This window comes from Microcebus murinus, chromosome X, assembly GCF_040939455.1.
Source record: "Microcebus murinus isolate Inina chromosome X, M.murinus_Inina_mat1.0, whole genome shotgun sequence".
Taxonomy (NCBI): Eukaryota; Metazoa; Chordata; class Mammalia; order Primates; family Cheirogaleidae; genus Microcebus; species Microcebus murinus.
The window spans coordinates 95142082-95163160 of NC_134136.1; the positions used below are offsets into that span (position 1 = coordinate 95142082).

Genomic DNA, 21079 nt, shown 5'->3' on the forward strand with positions numbered 1-21079 from the left:
TTTTGTGTCACAGGGCAAGTTCTAAATAGAACACTTTGCCTGTGCCATTTTTATGAGGTATCTGCTTGACACAGATCTTTAAAAAGAAAACCCACTCAGAGTTATTTCTGTAACCGAAGGTGGGCAAGAATGGGGATAGTAAAATGAGACTATTACTTATGAAATGAGCAATGGAAGTTAAGCCTATTCTGACTTGTTTAATGCATCAGTTTGCAACTAAGTATGGTGACGACAATTTCCATTTCAGACCACCCAAGACCCACAGTGTGTGGATCTGAGCCTTGGGGTTGTTCTTCAGTGGTTTTTATGCTGGTCTGTTCTTCTGCTTGTTTGGCCAGTGCCATAAACTCAGAGCCAAAATTCACTCTTTGCAACGCACTTTTCTTGTGGTGAGGGCACTGAGCCCATGTGAAACAGAATCCTCCCTAACAGAGGGTGGCGGTGGTGAAGGGCAGCCACGTGGAGGTCAGCATTCCCTCTATCAATAGATTTGGATCCTCCTTCCAATGAGCTGGGAGTGAAGGTTCAAACTCTCACAGTGTCCAACTGGCAAAGGTCTTGCTCAGCGATTCTTATTGCCCAGACTTGAAAGTAGTTAGGGATAACAAAGGCAGGCCTAAAAATAAAGAGCAATGATTTCCAAGGCCAGAACAGCATTTCCAAGGCCAGAACTGCGGGGCCATTTACGCTCTATTTTTAGCAAGTCTTGGTTACCTGTGAAGCGACATATGGCTCCTATGATTCTCCAAAGCACAAGAGCACTAAAAGAGATTGAAGTGCCTGTGATAAATGGGCTGGTCCCCGAATGAGTGCACACACACTGACCAAAGCAGACAGCCAACACCCCAGTTCACCCAACAGGCTTCCAAAGGGACCTGCCATCATGCTTCAATGTCTTGGCCATCAGCAATGGTTCAAATATTAAGCCAGAAGACGAAGGAGTTTCCACTACCGATTTATGATATTGAAGACTTTATGTTTTTGACAGGAGGGCATTTTCTGAGCAATTACTCCCTAGGTAGGAAGAAAAAAAAATCCTGAAGCAAAACACCAGGGACTCATTCAGGCTAAGGTTAAAGTACAGGCAAAGGAGAAAAAGAAAAAGAAAAAAAGAAAAACATCTCGTGTTGTGGCGTGTATGGGGGGGCCAGCGACACTTCCCTAAAATGCAGGATGAGAGCCCTGTAGCAATGAGCATTCTGGCTCCCTTATCTCTGATCTACTGTGTACAAGCCAGGGTGCCCAAATGCGCTTCATTACGTTGTACCCAGGAGGAAGTGTGGCAAGTCTGAAAGCTGACCACAACTAAGAAAGATAATGGAGATTTCTTCTGTGGTGTAGCCATGGCAGGGAAACTTCATAAGGGACAGTAAAACAAGCTAGCTCCCAGCTGCCCTAACGACAGTGCACATGCTTTACAAGGGGCCAAGCAGCCATTGGCATCCCCTTGGCAAGTTCAATGCAAACAAAATTTCTGCTAATGGCTAATCAAAGGCCACAGGAAGATTCTTGCACAGGAAGATTCAGGCAGAAGTGGTCTGGGCACAAACACTGTCGTGCTGCCAAAATTTTCCAATGGATGGTGTCACCCATAATTTTGCCTATTTTGTTAAGGCCTCTCAAGAGAGAAATACTTTGCAAACATGTAAACAGACCTTACAACATGACAGGGCCAAGAGCTGGGAAGACTTTGAGCAGCGCTGACTTGCTTAGTTACTCTTGACCATACGCAATGTGCATTTGAGCAGGAGTCAATAAGCAATATCCTTAAATACCAGTTTCTGGTCTCGTTTGGGGAAATGAGGCTCTAGCTTTAGAGTCATATATTGTTTTCACTCATCCAACAAATATTTTTCTTTTGCTGCCCATTCTAGATGAGACCCCGTGCCAGATGTGGTGGCAACAGCAAGGATAAGAAGGCCATGGTCTTGAGCCTGGGTATTGGGGAGCTGGTGCTCACTCACAGAGCATGATTTTCAGGATCTTTGCAGTCCCTGGTGGGGCTTCCTAAAACAGCACATGTGCCTTCTCCTCCAGCCGTGACCTTTCTCCTGTGCTTCAGGAAACATCCAAGTTAGGGTGGGGAGGGGTGGAGGAAAGGGAGGAGGGAATTATGTCTGGCTACAACAAATCGGATTTCCTTGCATTTTCCAGCAGACCAAGTAAAGCAAAGATAAATAAGATGTCTCACGATCCCTCCTCAAAAATAAATAACTCATCCCCAACTGGTGGTGTCTTCCTGTTTATAACTACAAACCCCAGGAAAGTGAAATTGCGACTGCAGCATGCATGAATTATTTTAGTCAGACATGCTATTCTCTTCCACCTCCTAAGCAAGAATTCATCAGCTCCAGGCTGAGAGCCAAGATTTCTCAAGACAGGGCCTAGGACCACACGGAGGGAGGGGAGGAAGGGACTAGGCAGAGACTCAGCAGAGCCGAGAGAGGCAACGGGAAGGGGCCAAGGATGGTGCTGCTGGAGCCTGCAATGACAGATGAGTCTTGTTGGCCACTCCGGACTCCTGAGTCACCAGCACAGAAAGTTTTCCCGACCTTATATGCAATAATGGGTAGAACCAAGTTTGACAAGTTATTGACTTAGCCCCCCATATAAGAAAGAAACAATGAATGGCAGAAGAAAAATAAAGACAACTTCTAAATCAAGCTGCCTAAAGGAGTAGGGACTTAACACCACGTTGGGAATTAGAGCTTCAACATAGGAACATACCTGGGAGGGGGGTCACAATGTTCAGTCCACAGCACATGCCAAAAAAAAAAAAAAAAACAAACCCAAACTCTCCCTTTCTCCCTCTGACATACACACAAAACGGATGAATACGCAAGCTGGAGGGCCAAAGGGTATTAAGAAAGAGGGAATACTTGTAATCAAATCCAACTAGTACCCTCTAAATCTACTAAAATTTCTAAACAGCAGAAAAAGGAAGTTTGATTAATGATTAGTTCATCTGTGTGCATGAAATCTACAGAAAAGTAGTCTTCACACGGGAGAGGACTCTGGCCACGGTGTGCTAGTGAGGGCTTTTATTACTATTTATTTTTAACACCTCTGAGCCCCTACTATGTGCCAGGATCTAAATATACACTGTGTCATTCAATCCTAGGAATACTAGCTGCTCTCTTAGCTTCCCTGAGAAAACTACAAGTAGAACAGTACTTAGAAATGTCCTTTACTCACATAGGTACTACAGTAATAGGGTATTGGGCAGGGGGGAGGGGAAGGGGGCAGGTATATACATACATAATGAGTGAGATGTGCACCATCTGGGGGATGGTCATGCTGGAAACTCAGACTTGTGGGGAGAGCAGGGGAATGGGCATTTATTGAAACCTTAAAATCTGTACCCCCATAATATGCTGAAATAAAAAAAAAAAAGAAATGTCCTTTACAAAAGGACTATGGCAAACAGTAGACTAATGGATGAAATCGTCGCCCATGAGAAAGGATGCAGACATCAAAAATACGCTTTGCTGGCCGGGCGCGGTGGCTCACGCCTGTAATCCTAGCACTTTGGGAGGCCGAGGTGGGCGGATTGCTCAAGGTCAGGAGTTCGAAACCAGCCTGAGCGAGACCCCGTCTCTACCAAAAATAGAAATAAATTAATTGACCAACTAAAAATATATATACAAAAAATTAGCCGGGCATGGTGGCGCATGCCTGTAGTCCCAGCTACTCGGGAGGCTGAGGCAGTAGGATCGCTGAGCCCCGGAGTTTGAGGTTGCTGTGAGCCAGGCTAATGCCACGGCACTCACTCTAGCCTGGGCAACAAAGTGAGACTCTGTCTCAAAAAAAAAAAAAAAAAAAATACGCTTTGCTTTTGTGATTACATATGTGAACTCTGAGAATCACAAAGTATCAGAAAACAAAGTCGTCTTTGGCAAGTTCACCAGCTCTGACAATTAAATACTTTTAAAATATATCTACAACCATGAGATTGGCAAAAGTGCAATAGGATGATATCGCAGAAGCTGGTGGTTCTCTCTAGTACTCGTTATCCATATTCCCATCCTCTTTTTCAGAATGCATGTGCTTCTAGACGTACGATGCAGCTACATCTGGATAAACCCATCATACGCTGAAATTATTATAAGTTGAAAGTGTGCTTTCAACTTCAGATATTTTCAAGTTATGATGGGTTTATCCGGATGTAACTGTCATTAAGTCAAGGAGTGGACTGAGTGAGTACTACTTTTACACCATGGTAAAAACTGAACCATTGTAAATCAGAGACCATCCAAAGAATGCTTCCTTCCTCCCATGGTAGACAGAATAATGGCTTTCCCAAATATGTCTATATCCCAATTCCCAGAACCTGTGATGATGTTACCTAACATGGCAAAAGGTTTGCATTTAAGGATCTTGAGATGGGGACAATATCCTGGATTAACTGAGTGGGCCCACTGTCATCAAAGGGGTCTTTAAAAGATGGAAAAATCAGAAAAGGAAACATTTTGAAGGAAGCTGGAGTCAGGGTTATGGGAGGCAGAGGCCAGGAGCTAAGGAATGCAGGTGGCTTCTAGAAGGTAGAAAAGGTAAGGAAAGGGATCCTCCTTCCCTAGAGTCTCCAGAAGGTTCTCAGCCCTACCAACCCATTTTGGACTTCTGACCTCCCGAACTGTAAGATACTAAATTTGTATTGTTTGCAGCCATTATGTGTGTGGTAATTTGTTACAGCAGGAATAAAAAACGAATACTCCCCTGCCCCAGATTTTGCTGGGCACATGGTCGCCCAGCTGGAGAGTATGTTTCCCAGACTCCCCTGCGGCTACATATGAGACTGTAGGTAAGTTCTCGGCCACGGGGTGTGGGTGGAAGTGACGTGAGCTATTTCCAGGTCACATCCTTAACAAAGGGAAGGTGATCCCCATCCACTCCCCACTGCCATGGACTGGAAGGTGGACACAGTGGTGGTGAGCCAACTCCAGCCATGCCAAAAAGAGAGAAGGAACCTTGTCCCCAGTGACTTCATGGAGCAAAGCAATTTGCCCACCTTGACCAGTCCAGTGGCCAGCAGGCAAGTAACCTGAGAGGGAAACAGACAGGTATGCTATCTTGGGGTCTCTATGACAGCACTTAAGCCTCCACCCCAATACATCAAGGATACCAAAATATTGGTGGGAACGGGGAGCAGCAGAAATGTTTACACTCTGGGAACACACATTTTGAAAATCAATTAGGCATTCACTTCTAAAGTTGAATATTCATATACACTCTCCTTCCATGAATATGTTATCTTCTTCATTCATTAGTTTGTTCACTCATTCATTCATTTGTTGGGAATATATGCTGGTACAACACTTTGGAAATCCAGCAACTTAAAACCCAGCAAAACCACCCCTCACTATATATACCTTTAAAAAATATATTTCATACATGTACCAGAGACATTTATTAGAATGGTGATAGAAGTCTGTTCATAGTAGAAAAAAACTGGAAGCAATACAAAAGTCCATCAGTAGGAGAAAGGGTAAATACATAGTGGCATATTTAAACAATGGAATCCCAGATAGGAAAATAAGCAAACTGAAAAAGTAGAGACAACATGCAAGTCTCTGTGCAGTTTTGGTCCCAGTTTTATAAAAGTAAAAACAAGCAAAACCAGACAATATGTTTTTAAGAGATACATATGGAAATGATAAAAACTATTTCTTAAAAAAGAAGGGAGAGATGATTTTTAAAAAGGACTTATGGTGGTTGTTTTCTCTAGGGAATAGAGAGGGGAGGGATGGAGCCAGAGCACACAGTGTTTTAGTCAGGGGTCCTCAAACTATGGCCCGCAGGCCACATGAGACCCGCTGAGGACATTTATCCAGCCCATGGAGTGTTTTTGCCACCGCTGCCTGTCCTGCTTAGCAGCCAACTCGTCCTAGGCCCACAGTGCGCATGTGTGGAATGTGTGCCGCACTCCCCAACGGTCTGAGGGGCAGTGAACTGGCCCCTGTTTTAAAAAGTTTGAGGACTCCTGGTTTTAGTCCTTACAAGAAACAACGGGTTCACAATACATTTTATAACAATGCTTGATGCCATACACATGACATCAAGAATCGTATCAGCGTTCAGAACTGTTTTTAATGGGTAGCACCCCATGAAAAGGCCTGAGAGAGAACTGTATGAAGGGAAGATCATCGCTGGGGCTTGAAGAGAGAAAAGAGGTGGGAGAACCAACTGAACACAAAAAGACTGCGCCGCAGCCAGCAGCGTGTGCCCTGTCACATTGCCGAGCATCAACTGCATTTCCGAAGCGTGCCATCGTGTCTCCTATTAGTGTTGATTTGAACGTTAGTGGGTTAATTTATACTTAATTTGTGAATTCATTTCAAGTTTAGACTTGCAAATGAGCTAAAAGCAAAAGTAGCTTATATCTAGTTACGTGCCTGTATTTTCAAGTAGCATTATTATTTAAAAGCTTAAGGCAATTAAAAAGGAATGAAGTTCTGACACATGCTACAACATGGATGAACCTTAAAGACATTATGCTGAGTGAAAGAAGCCAGACACAAAAGACCATAAATTATATGATTCCACCTGTATGGGGTACCTAGAATAGTCAAATTCACAGAGACAAAGTAGAATGGTAGTTTCCAGGCACTGGTAAGGAGTTTCAGTTTGCTTGGGAAGATGAAACATTTCTGGAGGTGAATAGTGGTGATGGTTACACAACAATGTGAATGTACTTAATACCACCGAACTGTACACTTGAAAATGGCTAAAATGCTAAATTTCATGTTAAGCTAACAAGCATTTTCAAAAGTGTAAGGTGAAGCAGGGATTCTTGGGAAACATTGTCCTTGTGAAAAGAAACTCAGCATCCATTTGAGAAACCCTGCTGTATTTTGCTTCTGTCTAAACTACCAGCAAGGAGGGAGTTTCAGGGATTGATGAAACATTGTTATTTCTCAGAAAGCTCTCTTCTAACTTGATGTGTGTGCCTAAAATTTACACCTTTCCTTCTTTCTGTTCAAACAAACACCCTTTGGTTTAACTGCTTATTTCATCGTGCGGTTCATAAAATGACCACATCACAATCTTCCCCCCCCCCCATGAGGGAAATGAAAGTTAAGTAAAATGTGTCATTGAGTGAAACTTCAGATATCTTTGAGTTCCTCTAGTTATCAGATCTTACACTTAACAGGCATTCAATAAACACTTGTAGAATTTAATTGAATTCCAATATACAGCAGTATTGAGTCAACTGTTTTGTTTGTCTTACAAATTAGAGTCAGGTTACTCTCACAATATGAAAATGTAACAAAGGAAGAAAGTATATAGTACATATTTGCTACATTTATTATGGTGAATTTTAGAACCTTCACAGAAACTTGCCCCTGAACATCATAAATATTTATTTTATTTTATTTTTTGCCAGGTACATGTGCTGCCATTTGGCATACACTTGGTGGCTGAGGAATGTATACTGTCCACAATGCATCCATTAACAAAACTGATACGTCAAAAAGGCAAGGCTTTGAGATGGTTCTTCCAGCCTGGATCCTGGGGGTTCTAGCCACCCTTGCTTGGTGCCCTTTGAAGCTAAAAGCATAATTGTTTTAGGGGAGTGCCTGATGATGATACAAAGCTAACCTAGAAATCACAAGGGCCTTATTACAGCCATGGCCTTTCTCTTGCCAGCACGGAACTTGGATCCATATCTCAGCCAAATATGAGGTCACATTGATGACCCAGGGCCTTCCACATACAATTTTCCCCATGGCCTGGGAAACAAAGTTCCCTTAGGTGGCAGTCAGGTGGTGAAAGTAAAACAATGGCAAAAAGGGGGAAAAGAAAGAGAAGGAACCAAACCCCTAAGGGTTTCACCACTTGCTGTGCATCCCCTAACCTCACACCTGAACTTGAGACCAGAATTAATCATCTCAAAATGGTGCAGTGGAATAGAGACAGTGTTGTGGAGCATGAAAGCCCACATGCGGTTTCCTTTAGAAGTGTTGATATCTCTCTCCCTCTCTCTCTCTAAGACTCTCTCTTTCTTATACACACACACACACACACACACACAGAGGGGATGGTAAGTCATGTGAGTGCACAGTTTCTTAAACTAACACTGAAAGCAACCACAAGGAGGGCAATCACCCTGCCAATCCACATGTGACAATCCCCCTGGACTACACTCCTTTTCCTTCTCATCATAGGCCATTCCAGTCACTTGGGGACCTATGGAAACAAAAAATGGATATAAAATGCCACCCTGCCTACAACTTGATCTCCTTACAGGATAAAAAGGGAGCATATGTCCATCACATCCTTATTTATAACATCGAGATTATAGAAGCAACCTAAATGCTCAAATAATAAGGAAATGCTTTCATAAATTAAGATGCATGAATTCAAATATTCTGCTACTGAAAATATCAGCTTTGAAGATGACCATGAAGTTAAGTGAAAAAAAAAATAGGACATATAATTACTTATATATCAAATTAGTACATAGATATAAATAAAATCCACATACATAATATACAAGTATATAGTAAAAGTCTTAAAAAGAAATACACTAAAATAAAATGACCGTGTCACACTTGGGTACTGCATGGGTGGTCAGTTAAAATTCTCCTGCTTCCTTTTTTCTAAACTCTGTAATATAGTCACTAAATATTTATAACCAAAAAATTTTAAGCAGCTAGAATAAGAAACATGTGCTAGAATATGCCTGGCCCCTCAGCCAGGGCTGGAGCCCTCTCTTGGAATCCATCTGAGATGGCTTTTAAGGTAAGGCCCTGTGCTGGCCGAAGGGGCCACTGGCTGACTATGGGCTGGGCAGGGCCAGTCACCCTGTGCCAGCTCTCACTGCCCTCTGGGACTGAAAATGTGAGGCTTGTGGCAATACTGTGTAAGAGAGGGTTTAAAAGAAAAGATGGGAGGGTGTGGGGAAGCCAGAGTGCAGGAGGAACTGGGCTGAGGGTAGAGAGCTGGGTGGGGGTGAAAGAAGATGGGAGGGAGACAGACAAGGGGCGCTGGAGGAGAAGAGAGGATGGGAGAGAAGAAAGAAAGAGCTGGAGGGAGACAAAGGAATGGAGGGAGAGGGTGGGAGATGGGAGAGAGGGAGGAGGAAGAGGAAGAAGACTGCTTAGTAAGGAGCAGTGTGGAGAAGGGGGCGCAGGGGGGAAGGGATGTGGGCAAGGTGAGAGAGGAGGGGTGGGGAAGAGAGGGTGGAAGAGGAGGTGCTCAGAGGAAGGGAGGGGAGCATGCAGGAGAGAGGACAGTCAGAGGGTAGGTGGAGGGAGCAGGTGGAGGGAGCAGGTGGAGGGGAGAGAGAGTAGGGGGAATGAGAAGGTGTAGGCAGGGGGAGGGAAGAGGGGGCAGCAGGAGTAAGGGTTGGGAGAGCTGGTGAGGAGACAAAGAGAGGGTGGGGGACAGAGAATCTGAATGGGGGGTGCAAGGGAGAGGACAGGAGGGGAGGAAGGAAGAGGGTAGTGAGGGACTACAGGGGAGATGGTAGGGGCAGAGAGAGGAGAGAGAAAGGGTGAAGGAGGGAGGAGCCAGGCAGACAGCCAGAGATGTTCAAGCCCCCTGCCCCCTTCCGGAGCAGTCTCTGCCTCAGGGGTTCCTTTGCCAGGAGGTGGCTGTTTTTCACAATGTCTTTATCTCTTCCTCCATTTAAAAACCCACAGGTTCCCTAAAAGAGTCAGACATGTCACAACTGTGCCCTTCCCCTAGGCATGCTATCACCAACCCACCCAAGGCCCCCGGAAAGGCAAAGCCTCACTTTTTAAGTGCCACCAATTCAATAGGAGACACCCAGCTCAGTAATGTAATTCAGGATCTCAAAGAGTAAAAATAACCCCATCACTGGCCTTTTGAAGTGGCTCACTGCCTGGAATCCTAGCACTCTTGGAGGCTGAGGCAGGAGGACTGCTTGAGCTCAGGAGTTCGAGACCAGCCTGAGGAAGAGTTAGACCCCATCTCTGCTAAAAATAGAAGAAATTAGCCAGGTGTGGTGGTGCACCCTTGTAGTCCCAGCTACTCGGAAGGCTGCTGAGGCAGGAGGATCACTTGAGCCCAGGAGTTTGAGGTTGCTGTGAGCTATGATGGCAACGCTGCACTCTACCTGGGGCTACAGAGTGAGACTGACTCAAAAAAAATAACACGCACACACACAAAAACTGTTACTTCAAAGCACAACTGTTCCTGGCACAGACAGGGGCCCTTGGAAGGGAGCCTTATGGAAGGACTCTGTGAGGATGGAATGAATATCCTCAATCGATCGGTCACCAGAGCACAGGCGAGGCCACACGGTCTCATATCAATCACCCCCTTGTCAAGAGAAAGCCAGAGAAAATGGGTCCTCGGCACTCTCAGGAATTCTAGCATCCTCATTTATAGTGCCTGTCCCAAGGACAGCCCCACAAGCGCCCCTACCTCCCCAGGTACTGCTTCCCAGGGCAGGGCTTCATTTGGGTCATAGATGTGTCCCAGCACCTAGCACACACCTGCCACCGGCTAGGCCCTCCTTGACATTATGCCAGGACTGGAACTAGGCACCTGCCTCTTGCCATAGATGTGGGCATGGAGCAGCCACCTGTGTGTGGGGGGGTGGTGACACTGACTCCTGTGGGCTCAGAGTCTCACTAATGGGAATTTGGAAATGGCACCAAACCAAGTCACCCTTAACAAGTGGCTGGAACTGTAGCATGTGCCCTGCGAACAAGTCATACAGAGAGAAGAAAGGGGACAGGGCAGGGAGGAGAGATGGCCAGAGGGCATGCTGGGAAGCTGGCCCATCCCTGGTTCCAGGTTCTTCTCAGGGCCCAGCTTTTGCAAGGGACACCCTTGGGTTCCCCAAGAGGTCCCTGGAAACAACATCCCTTTTTCAGGTTATTGGGCTCTGCTTGGCTTCCGTCACTTGAAGAAAGTCCTTACTATATACACACAACGTGAAAGTGGGAAGACAGTTCCTAACTCAGTTAAGAACCAAGTCCTGCATCAGTTAAGATCCAGGACAAAGTTTCTATCAGTTAAGAACATGAATCAGTTGAGACTCAGGCGTACACAGCAGGGGTCCCGAATCTATGGTGACTTGTATAATTATGTCATTATATATTACAATGTAGTAATAACAGAAATAAAGTGCACAATAAATGTAACACACTTGAATCCCCCTAAAACCATCCTCCCCTCCACAGTTCATAGAAAAATGATCTTCCATGAAAATGGTCCCTGGTGCCAAAAAGGTTGGGGACCACTGTAGAGAACTCTTCCAAGATACACCTGTCCCCATCGAAATCAGATGTGTGAGGACCCAGGCACAGAGTACACATCACCAATTCGATACAAGTCCGGTCATCATCAATTAATCAGGATGTAAAAAGGAGGGTAAATAACAGAAATGCCCACTTGCTGGCATATGTATGAGATCTCCCTGAAGGAAAACTCGAGAAACAAAATATCAACAACTTACGGAGAGAGTCACTGGATAGCTGGAGGACAGAGACGGGAAGGCGACTTTTTACTGCAAATACTTTCACTTTTTGAATTTTGAATCACATGAATATATAACTTATTCCAAAAATTAACTTTAAAATATAATTTAAAAATTTCTCAAGTAAGCAGCTATAGAGCATGGGCACAGTGTGAACTACTTCCCCCTTTCTAATTTTTTCTTCAATTGGTGACACTTCTACCCCCCAAGCCCCCCAGCCAAATGCTTTCATTTGTTTTCTGGCAAAGGCAGTAATTAAGCTTAAAAAAATACTATCAATTAATAAACACTCTGCCCAACTCCCTTTAGGTATCACAGATGAGCTCATTGACAGACTTATTTGGGTTGACACCTCTGTTCTCCATCTAATAGTTTATTGAGAACAAAGGGACAATGGGAAATCATTGGTTAGGTGGTTAAAAACTGTCCCATTTTATCCAAGTTGTGAAGAGGTGTTTTTGCTTGTTCAGTTTTAATGATCAATATAGGAGAAAGGCAAAGTGCATTTGCGAAGCCATCCCTGCCTAGTGAATTTCATCCAGAAGCCAGCGTGTAAAATGCTCAGGCAGAGGGCAGCATCCCCGACAGTCTAGTGAAGAAAATGGAGATCCATGAAGAAGCTGGTTAAGGGGAGGGGAGAGCAAAGCAAGGAAGTCTGCATCCAAAACAAGGTTCAAGCACCTCCGTCTAGCTCCAGGCACAAACATAAGAACAGAGCTGGAATAATTAGACAGGACACTAAAGCTAATTAAAGACTTTTCACATGGGGAGGTAGTGTGTGATGGATAAAACTGGTGCAGCCCCAGAGGACCAGACCTAGAACATGGCCCCAAGTCTTCCAAGTCTAGAACAGTCCAGAAAAATCCAGTAAAAACACAAGAGCTGCTGTTTGCATTCTGACTAGTAAGAAGTTGAAGGAGATGGTAATTTAAACTATCTATACATGCTGTACTTGCGTGCTTAAGGACTTAAATTTGTTATGCAAAATGAGTAATTAATGAACATTGAAATATTTATAGTACTTAATCCTAGATAGGAAGAAATAACAGTACAAATTGAATTGCACTTCATCTTGCCACTCTGTCACCATACCTGGGGACAAACCAGCCTCCTGCGGTGCACCCACCACTTCTCTGGCCGCTGGAAGGAAATAAGCAAAGGCCTTTTCTGGGCTTTTCTTACAAACTGAATACTGTTCAGTTAGGACAAATAACATAGGATTTTTGTTATTAGTGTTTTTTCTTCCTAAGGCTAAATATAAGCACGGTTTATCACTGAGTTAAGATCCACAAGCTATATTTTGCTTTAAATGTCCCCTAATGTAAACTACAGAACTGTCTGTAAGGTACTGTCCATAAAATAATGATCAAGTTCAAAACCAAGTGCATATAATCAACCAGGTTGCCAGTGTACCTTTGCCAGCTGGAGGAATTTAAGGGAAGAAATGTGAAACGCCATCAACCTTTTGTGTGTGAATTCGAGGGATCGGTTTGGCATTGCAGTGTTTTCTACAATTCAAACATTCTTAATGAATCCCAGTAATTGCCAAGGAAGTTACCCAAGCCAGTAACTCACAAGTGCTTTGGGAGGTAAAAAAAAAGAAATTCGAAATTTCCCCACAGGATGAAAGGTATGTAACCAGGGAAGGTGCCCGGAGAGAGAGAACCAAGATGAAGTGCCTCCCAAAGGAAACATCTACCAAAAATGTTTCAAAAACAACATAACCATACTTTTCCTTTTCCTATATTCCTCTAGAATCTCAACTGGGATCCTTGGGCTTCCTTCCAAGTGTTCTCCAAATCGACCAGTCCATCCAGGAACTCCCAGGTGACATGGATTCTGACATTCAAGTTAGAAACTTACTAGGAAGGGGTGATTTAAAAAAAAACCCTTTGGAACTAGATAGTAAGGTTGTTTGCAGAACATTGTGAATATACTTAATGTCACTGAATTGGACACTTAAATGGTTAAAATAGCAAATTTTATTATATATATTTTACCATAATTCAGGGCTGGTTCTTTCATATTGAAAGGCAGGCGGGTTCTGCCACTAGGGGGACCATGTCACTCTGCCTCTCTGAGTGAAGGCATGGGCCATGATTGCCAAGGACCCTTCCAGCACTTCGATTCCAGGGACCAATATGTGAGAGGTAGAAGGACCTATCACCTGTCCCCCCACATAAAAACACATCCCACTAGCAGCCAAACACTGCAAGAAACAAGCTTAACAACGTAGTGGCTGCATCTCCCCGGGTTAAAGACCTGGGTATCGACAGAAGAGCAGCAACAGTTGTATTAAGACACTCTCCACTCCAAGAACAAAATGGTGAAAGACAGTGCCAAGAGTCCTGCTCTCTAATGACTTCTAGGTTCATTCATAAAATGAAGACTGTGGCAATAGAAGAAAACTGTATGTTCCAGAAGGGCTGTCGCTGAAGTATGGAAATGATGCCTCAACCATCTGTGTTAACAAGCTTCCGAGGTGCCCTCAGAGCAGGCTTGCTCAAAGTCGGCACGGCTGACATTTGGGGCCAGATAACTCTTTGTTGTGGGGGATTATCCCATGCACTGCAGGATGTTTAGCATTGCCCCTGACCTCTGCCCACTAGATGCCAGTAGACTGACCGCCCCAGCTGTGACAACCAAAAGTGTCTCCAGACATTGCCAAATGTTCCCCTGGAGGAGGGGGAAACCCTGGGTTGAGAGCCACTGCCAGAGAATTTCCTATCTTGAAACTTGCAGTTCTTTTTTGAAGCCACATGACATGTGTGGCATCACCCTTCTCACCTACTGTGGTGTGGGCCACCATGAACTGTCAGCAAACAGATCTTGTCGACATGCTCTGCCCAGGAGACTTTACGGTCACACTCACTCCTGGCAGCCCATAGTCTCATAGAATCACAAGTAGTAACCATACTTGGGTGAAAGGGTTACACATTCATTCATTAACATATGGCACTTACTGCACGCCAGGCAATGCGCCAGGGCAATGGAATTGGCAGTTGGAGACCCAGTTGGAGACGCACAGACTTAATACAAGATGAAGTGCTGTATAACATACCTTTGGAGCAGGCTTCAAAAGATGGAAGAGGGGTGTGGTAGGCTGAATAATGGGCCCCCAAAGATGTCTGCATCTTAATCCCCAGAACCAGCGTATACATTCCCTTACATGGCAAAGGGGCCTTTGTAGGTGTGATTAAGTCAAGGCTGTTGAGAAGGGGAGGGTATCTCGAATTGTCCAGGTGGGCCCAGTATAAAACAACCATCTTCATAAAAGCAATGTGGGCAGAGCTGTGTAAGCTAGAAGGAGATGTGAGGTTGGAAGCGGAGCTTGGAGTGATGCAGTCACGAGTCAAGGAAATGCAGACAGCCTCTAGAGGCTGGATAAGGCAAGGAAATGGATTCCTCCAGAAGGAATGCAGCCCTGCTGAAACCTTGATATCAACCCAGTACAATCCATTTGGAACTTCTGACCTCCAGAACTGTAAGATTATACATTTGAGTTGTTTCAAGCCGCTAGGTTTGTATTACAGTAATTTGTTACAGCAGCAATAGGAAGCTAATACAGAGAGGCGCACAAGGCAGAAAAGAGAGTGACATTTGTTCCCCATCGAGAGAATTAGGTGGGCAAAGGCTCAGAGGCCTGAACAAACGAGAAAAGGCACTGATCGGGTGGCCACCAAGCTTCACCAGGGCTTGGCTAATGTATTCAGGTGCTAAACCATCTGCAGAAGAGTAGACACATGGGGCCAATTCCAGAAACATTTGGGCTTCACTGTAGATTGCAAGGAGCTGAGAGAGGGGGAGAGGAGAAGGAACAAGAGGTAAGGCACACAGCAGTATGCCTATAGAAGTGACAGGAAAGACGGGAACACCCTCAATGCAATGGGGAAAACAAGAGGCCCGGCAGGTACCAGAGGAGGAGGGGGAGGACGGCAAAGCTCAGCTTGCAGCATGCTCAGTTTGAGGTATCTAAGACACACCTGCATGAGGTCAGCTGGGAGGTTATGGATGATAATCCTGACTGGCCATTGCTGGCATTGAAGATGGAGGAAGAAGCTACAAGCCAAGGAATGAGAGCAGACTCTGGAAGCTGGAAAAGGCAAGGAAAGGGATTCTCTCCCAGAGCCTCCAGAAGGAATGAGGCCCCACTGACATCTTGATTTTAGCCCAGTAATGGATAAACTTGTGATGTCTAAGGCACCACATTTGCGTTAGTTACAGCAGCAATAAGAAACGAATACAGGTACCAGATATAGAAAATCATGAACAAATATCGAAAACTAGAATAGTGCTAACAGCATAGTCCAAAGCCTCTTCTAAAGAAGATGGAGGCCTGTGTGATACTCTGGTAAAAGTCTTGGAGACCAACACTGAATGAGATCAACCGGCTAGTGTCACTAACGTGCAGGTGTTGGAGGTCTGGCTTGGACGGGATTCATGAAAGAATCCATACTATTCTTCCTTAACTCCATGAGAAGTTTGTTTGAACTAGGAATGTATTTTTCTCTAAGGTCATGTGTCACTTATAAGAGCATCTCGCTTTATGAACAGAGTGCCTTGTGTGCTCCAGTGAGCCACCAGCTCCAGGCCTGGGCTTTACCACCTGTAAGGCAAGGAGGTTCTACACTTGACCCTGCATTAGAACCACCTGGAGGGCTCGTCAAAATGCAGATTGCTGGGCCCCACTCCCAGAGGTCCTGATTCATTAGATCTGCTGGGAAGAAGCCAGAGAATTTTTATCCCTAAAGGAATCCCAGGCGAGCCTGATGCTGCACATCTGGGGACCGCACTCTAAAAACCACTTCTCTAACACTGGAAGGATTCTAATATTTTCCTGCCTTGCATCTTTCCCATTGAGATTCCAACTCCTTGGATCTCAGCAGCGTGCTCGGTTACTCTCTCTTCCCTTCGTATTATAACACTTCAGTCATCCATTTTGCTTAATGCTGAAGAACAGTCCAGGCTAGAGCTGGCTGATATTAAGTAGCCACAGAATATACCTAGAAAGCCATTCTCCTCCTGCACTGCCTCCTATTCCCTGCTCCTAGTTAACTCAGAGCAAAAGAGCGAGCAGTCCTGCTGGCTGGGCACTCACAGCTGGGCCTGGGTGCCCTGTTGAACAGAAACAGCTCGCCAGAACTCCAACATCAGGCAAAGCCACTCTGTGACCAGAACACAATAAGACCAAAATGAGACCACTTCATAATCATGTCTGAACACGGACGAAACATAAACCTTGTCCACACAAACGTGATCAAACATCCCCGAATCCTGGCTAACACGACTGACTGCTGCTGCTTTTCCAGCCACAACCAGAGCCTGGCAGTAATTTTCCCTGCTTTTAGAAAATAGGAGTTAAGACACCCAGTCACAGAATTACCATGGCAGTGTTCAATCCAGAGCAATGCCTGACTTCCTTAGCTGCTCCCTCAAACCGCCTGACACAGGTGCAAATCCTTTAAGTCATGCTTTCTCGAACCCTCTGGCTGAGATTCCCCACTCCAACCCCCAGTTCCCATGGTGTCTGTTCTCCTTCCCTGCAGTGAGAAAACCCAGCTTGTTCAATTTCAGGTGTGTGGCTGGAGGTCAGTGAAGACTCATACTCAACCTTCAGATTTCTGCTCAGCCACCATCCCCTCAAAGACATCGTCCCTACCCCTCTCGAGCCTAAGCTAGATTCCCCTTCTCTACTCTTCTTTCATGAGCCCTACCGTGGCTTTTCGTTCCATACTGCCCTGAGCATAACATTCAAACCATCCTCCATTAGACTGAGAAGCCCAAGCTGGCAGGTCTATGTGCACCTGTTCCTAGCACAATGCCTGGTACAAAGCAGGTGGTCAAAAAACATAGGCTAGATGGAGAAATGAGCAAATACTGACCACTGTATGCAGCATACTTTAAAACAATGACAGATACAAGACTTGATGAGAGAATGTTAGTAATGCAAAAAGAACTGAAGCAGAAAGAGAAGAAATAACCAACATCTTGCAACCAGGGTCACAGCAAGGTTTGCTTGTGCCAGGCTAGATGGAAGGGCGTAAAGATCATGTACGATAAAGGTGGAAGCCCTTTTTCTTCCATTTCTAACTCAAGACTTGTATGTGGAAGCCAACACATCACATTCATTTTGGCTTTAGTTTAGCATAAAGCAGCCTACCACTAACACAATACATTGCTAAAAACTGTCCGTACTTTGTTGTTACTCCAGGATTCTTTAAACAGACATAATTTGCTGGGCTTGCAAGCCCTTCACTACTTACAGATTTGGGTCATAATAATATTTGTGCAATTGTAATTATAAGAGGCTTTCCCTGTGTCTGGCACTGTAGGCATCTCCAGCAAGTTCAGAGGGCACATTCTCATGGGCTTTTGTATGAGGCCATTTTGCAACGAACCAGCTTTGTTTCAGGGTTAGGGATTTGGTTCTTCTCAGTAATTCATAGTTTTAAGATCAAAGACTAGAAAATACAATTTAACTGTGTTTCCATCAACAGAAATATCATTATCAGGCCAGGTAAGAATACAAGTGTATCACAGCCAGGCTCAGTGGCATACACTTGTGGTCCCAGATACTTGGGAGGCTAAGGTAGGAGGATGGCTTGAGCCCAGGAATTCGAGTCCAGCCTGGGCAACATAGTGAGACCTTATCTCTCAAAAAAAAAAAAAAAATTGAATCAAACTGATAAACAGGATAAATCTTCTGAAAACCAGAAACTTGGGGGAAGGGCCATGCCTGTGTGTGTGTACACACAACCTCAGCACTGTGAGGTCACTCCATTGGAAGACATATAGAATCAATAAATACTTGTAATCATCACAAATACATTGCTGCAGATGCTTTCAAAAAGAGCAGGTGATCTTTAGCCACACACTCCTACAAACACCTTAAATCCCACTATAAACATAATGAAGTAAATGACATTCATTTTAATCTTATCACTTCTAAGAATTAACTCCTGAAATAAATGAAAATCAATTTCTGCTCCCCTCCCCCACCCATTAATGGTTACAGTAAAGACTAAGCTTGAAAGGACTGTAAGCTACAGAAGCAGTCTCTAATTTTCTTAGGAGGGTCTGAAGAATGAAAACAGTTCAGATTTGAATGATAAACAGATCTGTTTCTTCTTAGCTGGGACTCAGTCCCCTTCTCACTGAGATATACAAAGCACAGCATGACCACAGGAAAGGACATTCGGATCTAACTTTTTTATGTGTATAATCCTCTCGGTGACCCACCCAAAATGAAAGGTGGGTCACCAAGTGGATTTTTTTGTTACTTCAGGACAAATTAATCCATTACTAAAGTGACCTCTAAGGTTTAAAGTATATGCTTTTATCAATGAACTAAATCACCTTATCAGGGGCCAAAGCAAAACAAGAATTCAAGTGAAGTGTTTTGTAGAGGAGGATTTCATACCATTCATTCATTCATTCATTCATTCAACAAATATTTATTTAGCTCCTGCTCTGTGCCAGGCACCAAAAGAAAAGAAAAAAAAACAGTGCTGAGCAAAACATGCAGCACAGCACTGCCCCTATGGTCACAGAGCTTACAGTAGGGAGGACAGTGTTAAATATGTAATACTGCTGTAGGAAAAAGCCACTGTATGAGAAAAGGTAACAGGAACTAATTTAGACTGGGGGTGCCACGGGAATCTGAGAAGGACACTGTGAAAAAAGTGACATTAATGCTGAGAGGTCATCAGATTACCATCACTTAAAGAAAGGAAAAGCATTTTGGCAAAGAACCACAAATGGGATTTCAACTTTGCCTGTCAGCAACTGACTGGGTTAAACCTTCCCTCTCCCAGTGCTTCTGTCTTCATGAGCTTTGACTGTCCCTTATCACTATGGAATCCTGTTACCTGAACACAGAGAGGTCTCGTTTTATGATGATTTACTATAATCTGCAGCCTCCCTCTGCTTGGCCTAGGAACACCCAAAAATAATCTGCCAGAGGCATGAAAAACAGAGGTTGGCTGTCAGCAAAAATATTAGCTGGGTAGACCAAACATTTAATAGCCCAGGCAATCACAAGTCCTTTGCCCAACAAAGTGCCAGCTCCTCTGGGCAGCAAGGTGGTTCCAATACTCCGGGATCTATACCAAATGTGACCCAGGGGATCTAACGGTTAGTTGCCTACTTGGAACTGATGTTTGCTCCGTAAATTAAGGACTGGATCCCCACTTGCAGTTCCCCGACCCTGCGGACTTAGAGGAGGGTGTGGGAAGTGGCCTTTCAGCATCATTGAGCGGAGAGCTCGCCAGGCTGGAGGAAGGCAGGCAGAGAGGGGGCCAGGGCCAAGAGGAAGGGGGATGCCAAGGGAGGCGCATCAGGAGCTCAGGACCCTGGACGACGCGCCAGGCCGGGTACTGGGGCGTTTCCCGCCCCACCCCCACCCCATCAGCACCCCGCAAGACAACCCAGCTCCCCGAAGACCCGGGAAGCCGGAGCTTCCACCGAGGAAGGGCCAGGCGGGCACCGTGAGCCCCGCGCATGGCCGGTGCCCACCAGGTCCGGGTACCCGCGTCTGCAGCACAGTGGAGGCGCGCACGGGTGAAAAAATGGCCAAGACAAAACTCTCCCCGCCCACCCAAAAAACCAACCACACCCCCTGCATCCCTCAGCCCTAGCCGCCCGGGGCCAGCCCCCGCGATCCTCTGCCCAGGGCCCCGCGGGTTCCCGTCGGCGCCGCGCGCGGGCTCGGCAGGGACACCGGCGCAAGTGGGAGTGAATGGGGGTGCGCAAGGCAGGCGAGGGCGCCCACCGCGGTGTCACCCGCCTGGGCTCTGCCTCCCGGGCGCCGTCCCCATCTCCGCGGTTCTGGGACGGGAGCGCCGCCCCCGGGCTGAGGTGGGCGCCTGGGCGCGGGCGGCCCTCCACTCACCCATTGGCGTCGAACCCGGCCGGGCCGCCGAGGCAGCGTGAAAGTTGGCGGAGGCGGCGGGCGTGGGGGTCGGGGCGCTGGGATCCGGACGCCGGGATCGGGGCGCACGGGTCTGGACGCGGCGGCGGCTGGGCCGGCTTCTTCCTCAGTGGCGGCCGCGGCGGCTCAGCGCCGCCCGCTGCTGCCTCTGCTGCTGCTGCCGCTGCTGCCCCGGGGCGACTCCTGCTGCTGCTGCTGCATCGCGGCCCGCTGCGCCCGGCTGCGCCGGGTTTCCTGCTCCCCGCGAGTGGAAATTGCGAAAAAAAAAAAAAGCGCCGCCCAGCCCAGCGCCCGGCAGCCGCGGCCGCGCCGCCCGCTCTCCCCTCCTCCTCGCCGCCGCCGCCGCCGCCGCGATGCTCCTGCGGCTCCGCCTGCCGGGGACGCGCGGCCGCCGGGGCGGGGGCGGGGCCAGTGAGGGGCGGGGCCGGGAGGGGCGGGGCCGGGAGGGGGCTGGCGCCGGGGGCGTCCCTGCGGCGAGGCGCTCCCCCGCACCCCTCACCGCGTGCTCTGGAGGGACCCGGCTCCGCGCCGCTGCCCCCCACCCGCAGCGCTGGGCTAACGCCCCGGGAAGTGCCGCGAGACTCCTCGAGACCGGAGGAGATGGGGGTCCGTGGGGGTGGGGGCGTGGGAGTGGAGGGGCACTTGGAAAAGCAGAAGGGGGCTGACCGGGAGGGGGCGAGAGACGAAGGACCGGCTGG

The 21079-nt window shown here is 46.5% G+C and overlaps 1 protein-coding gene across 2 annotated transcripts in view; it reads right to left on the reverse strand.

Annotated features, from left to right (window-relative positions):
- SH3KBP1 (SH3 domain containing kinase binding protein 1) overlaps positions 1-20669 on the reverse strand; it is a 311729-nt gene extending 291060 nt beyond the window's left edge. Inside the window, exon 1 of one of the 2 annotated variants that reach the window (XM_012784660.3) lies at positions 20343-20669. In XM_012784660.3, coding sequence (XP_012640114.1) covers positions 20343-20346 — 4 coding nt within the window. In that variant the 5' untranslated portion in view covers positions 20347-20669. The remainder of the gene's footprint in view (positions 1-20342) is intronic. The other variant, XM_012784664.3, reaches the window with a different exon arrangement.
- Positions 20670-21079: the final 410 nt, after the last annotated feature.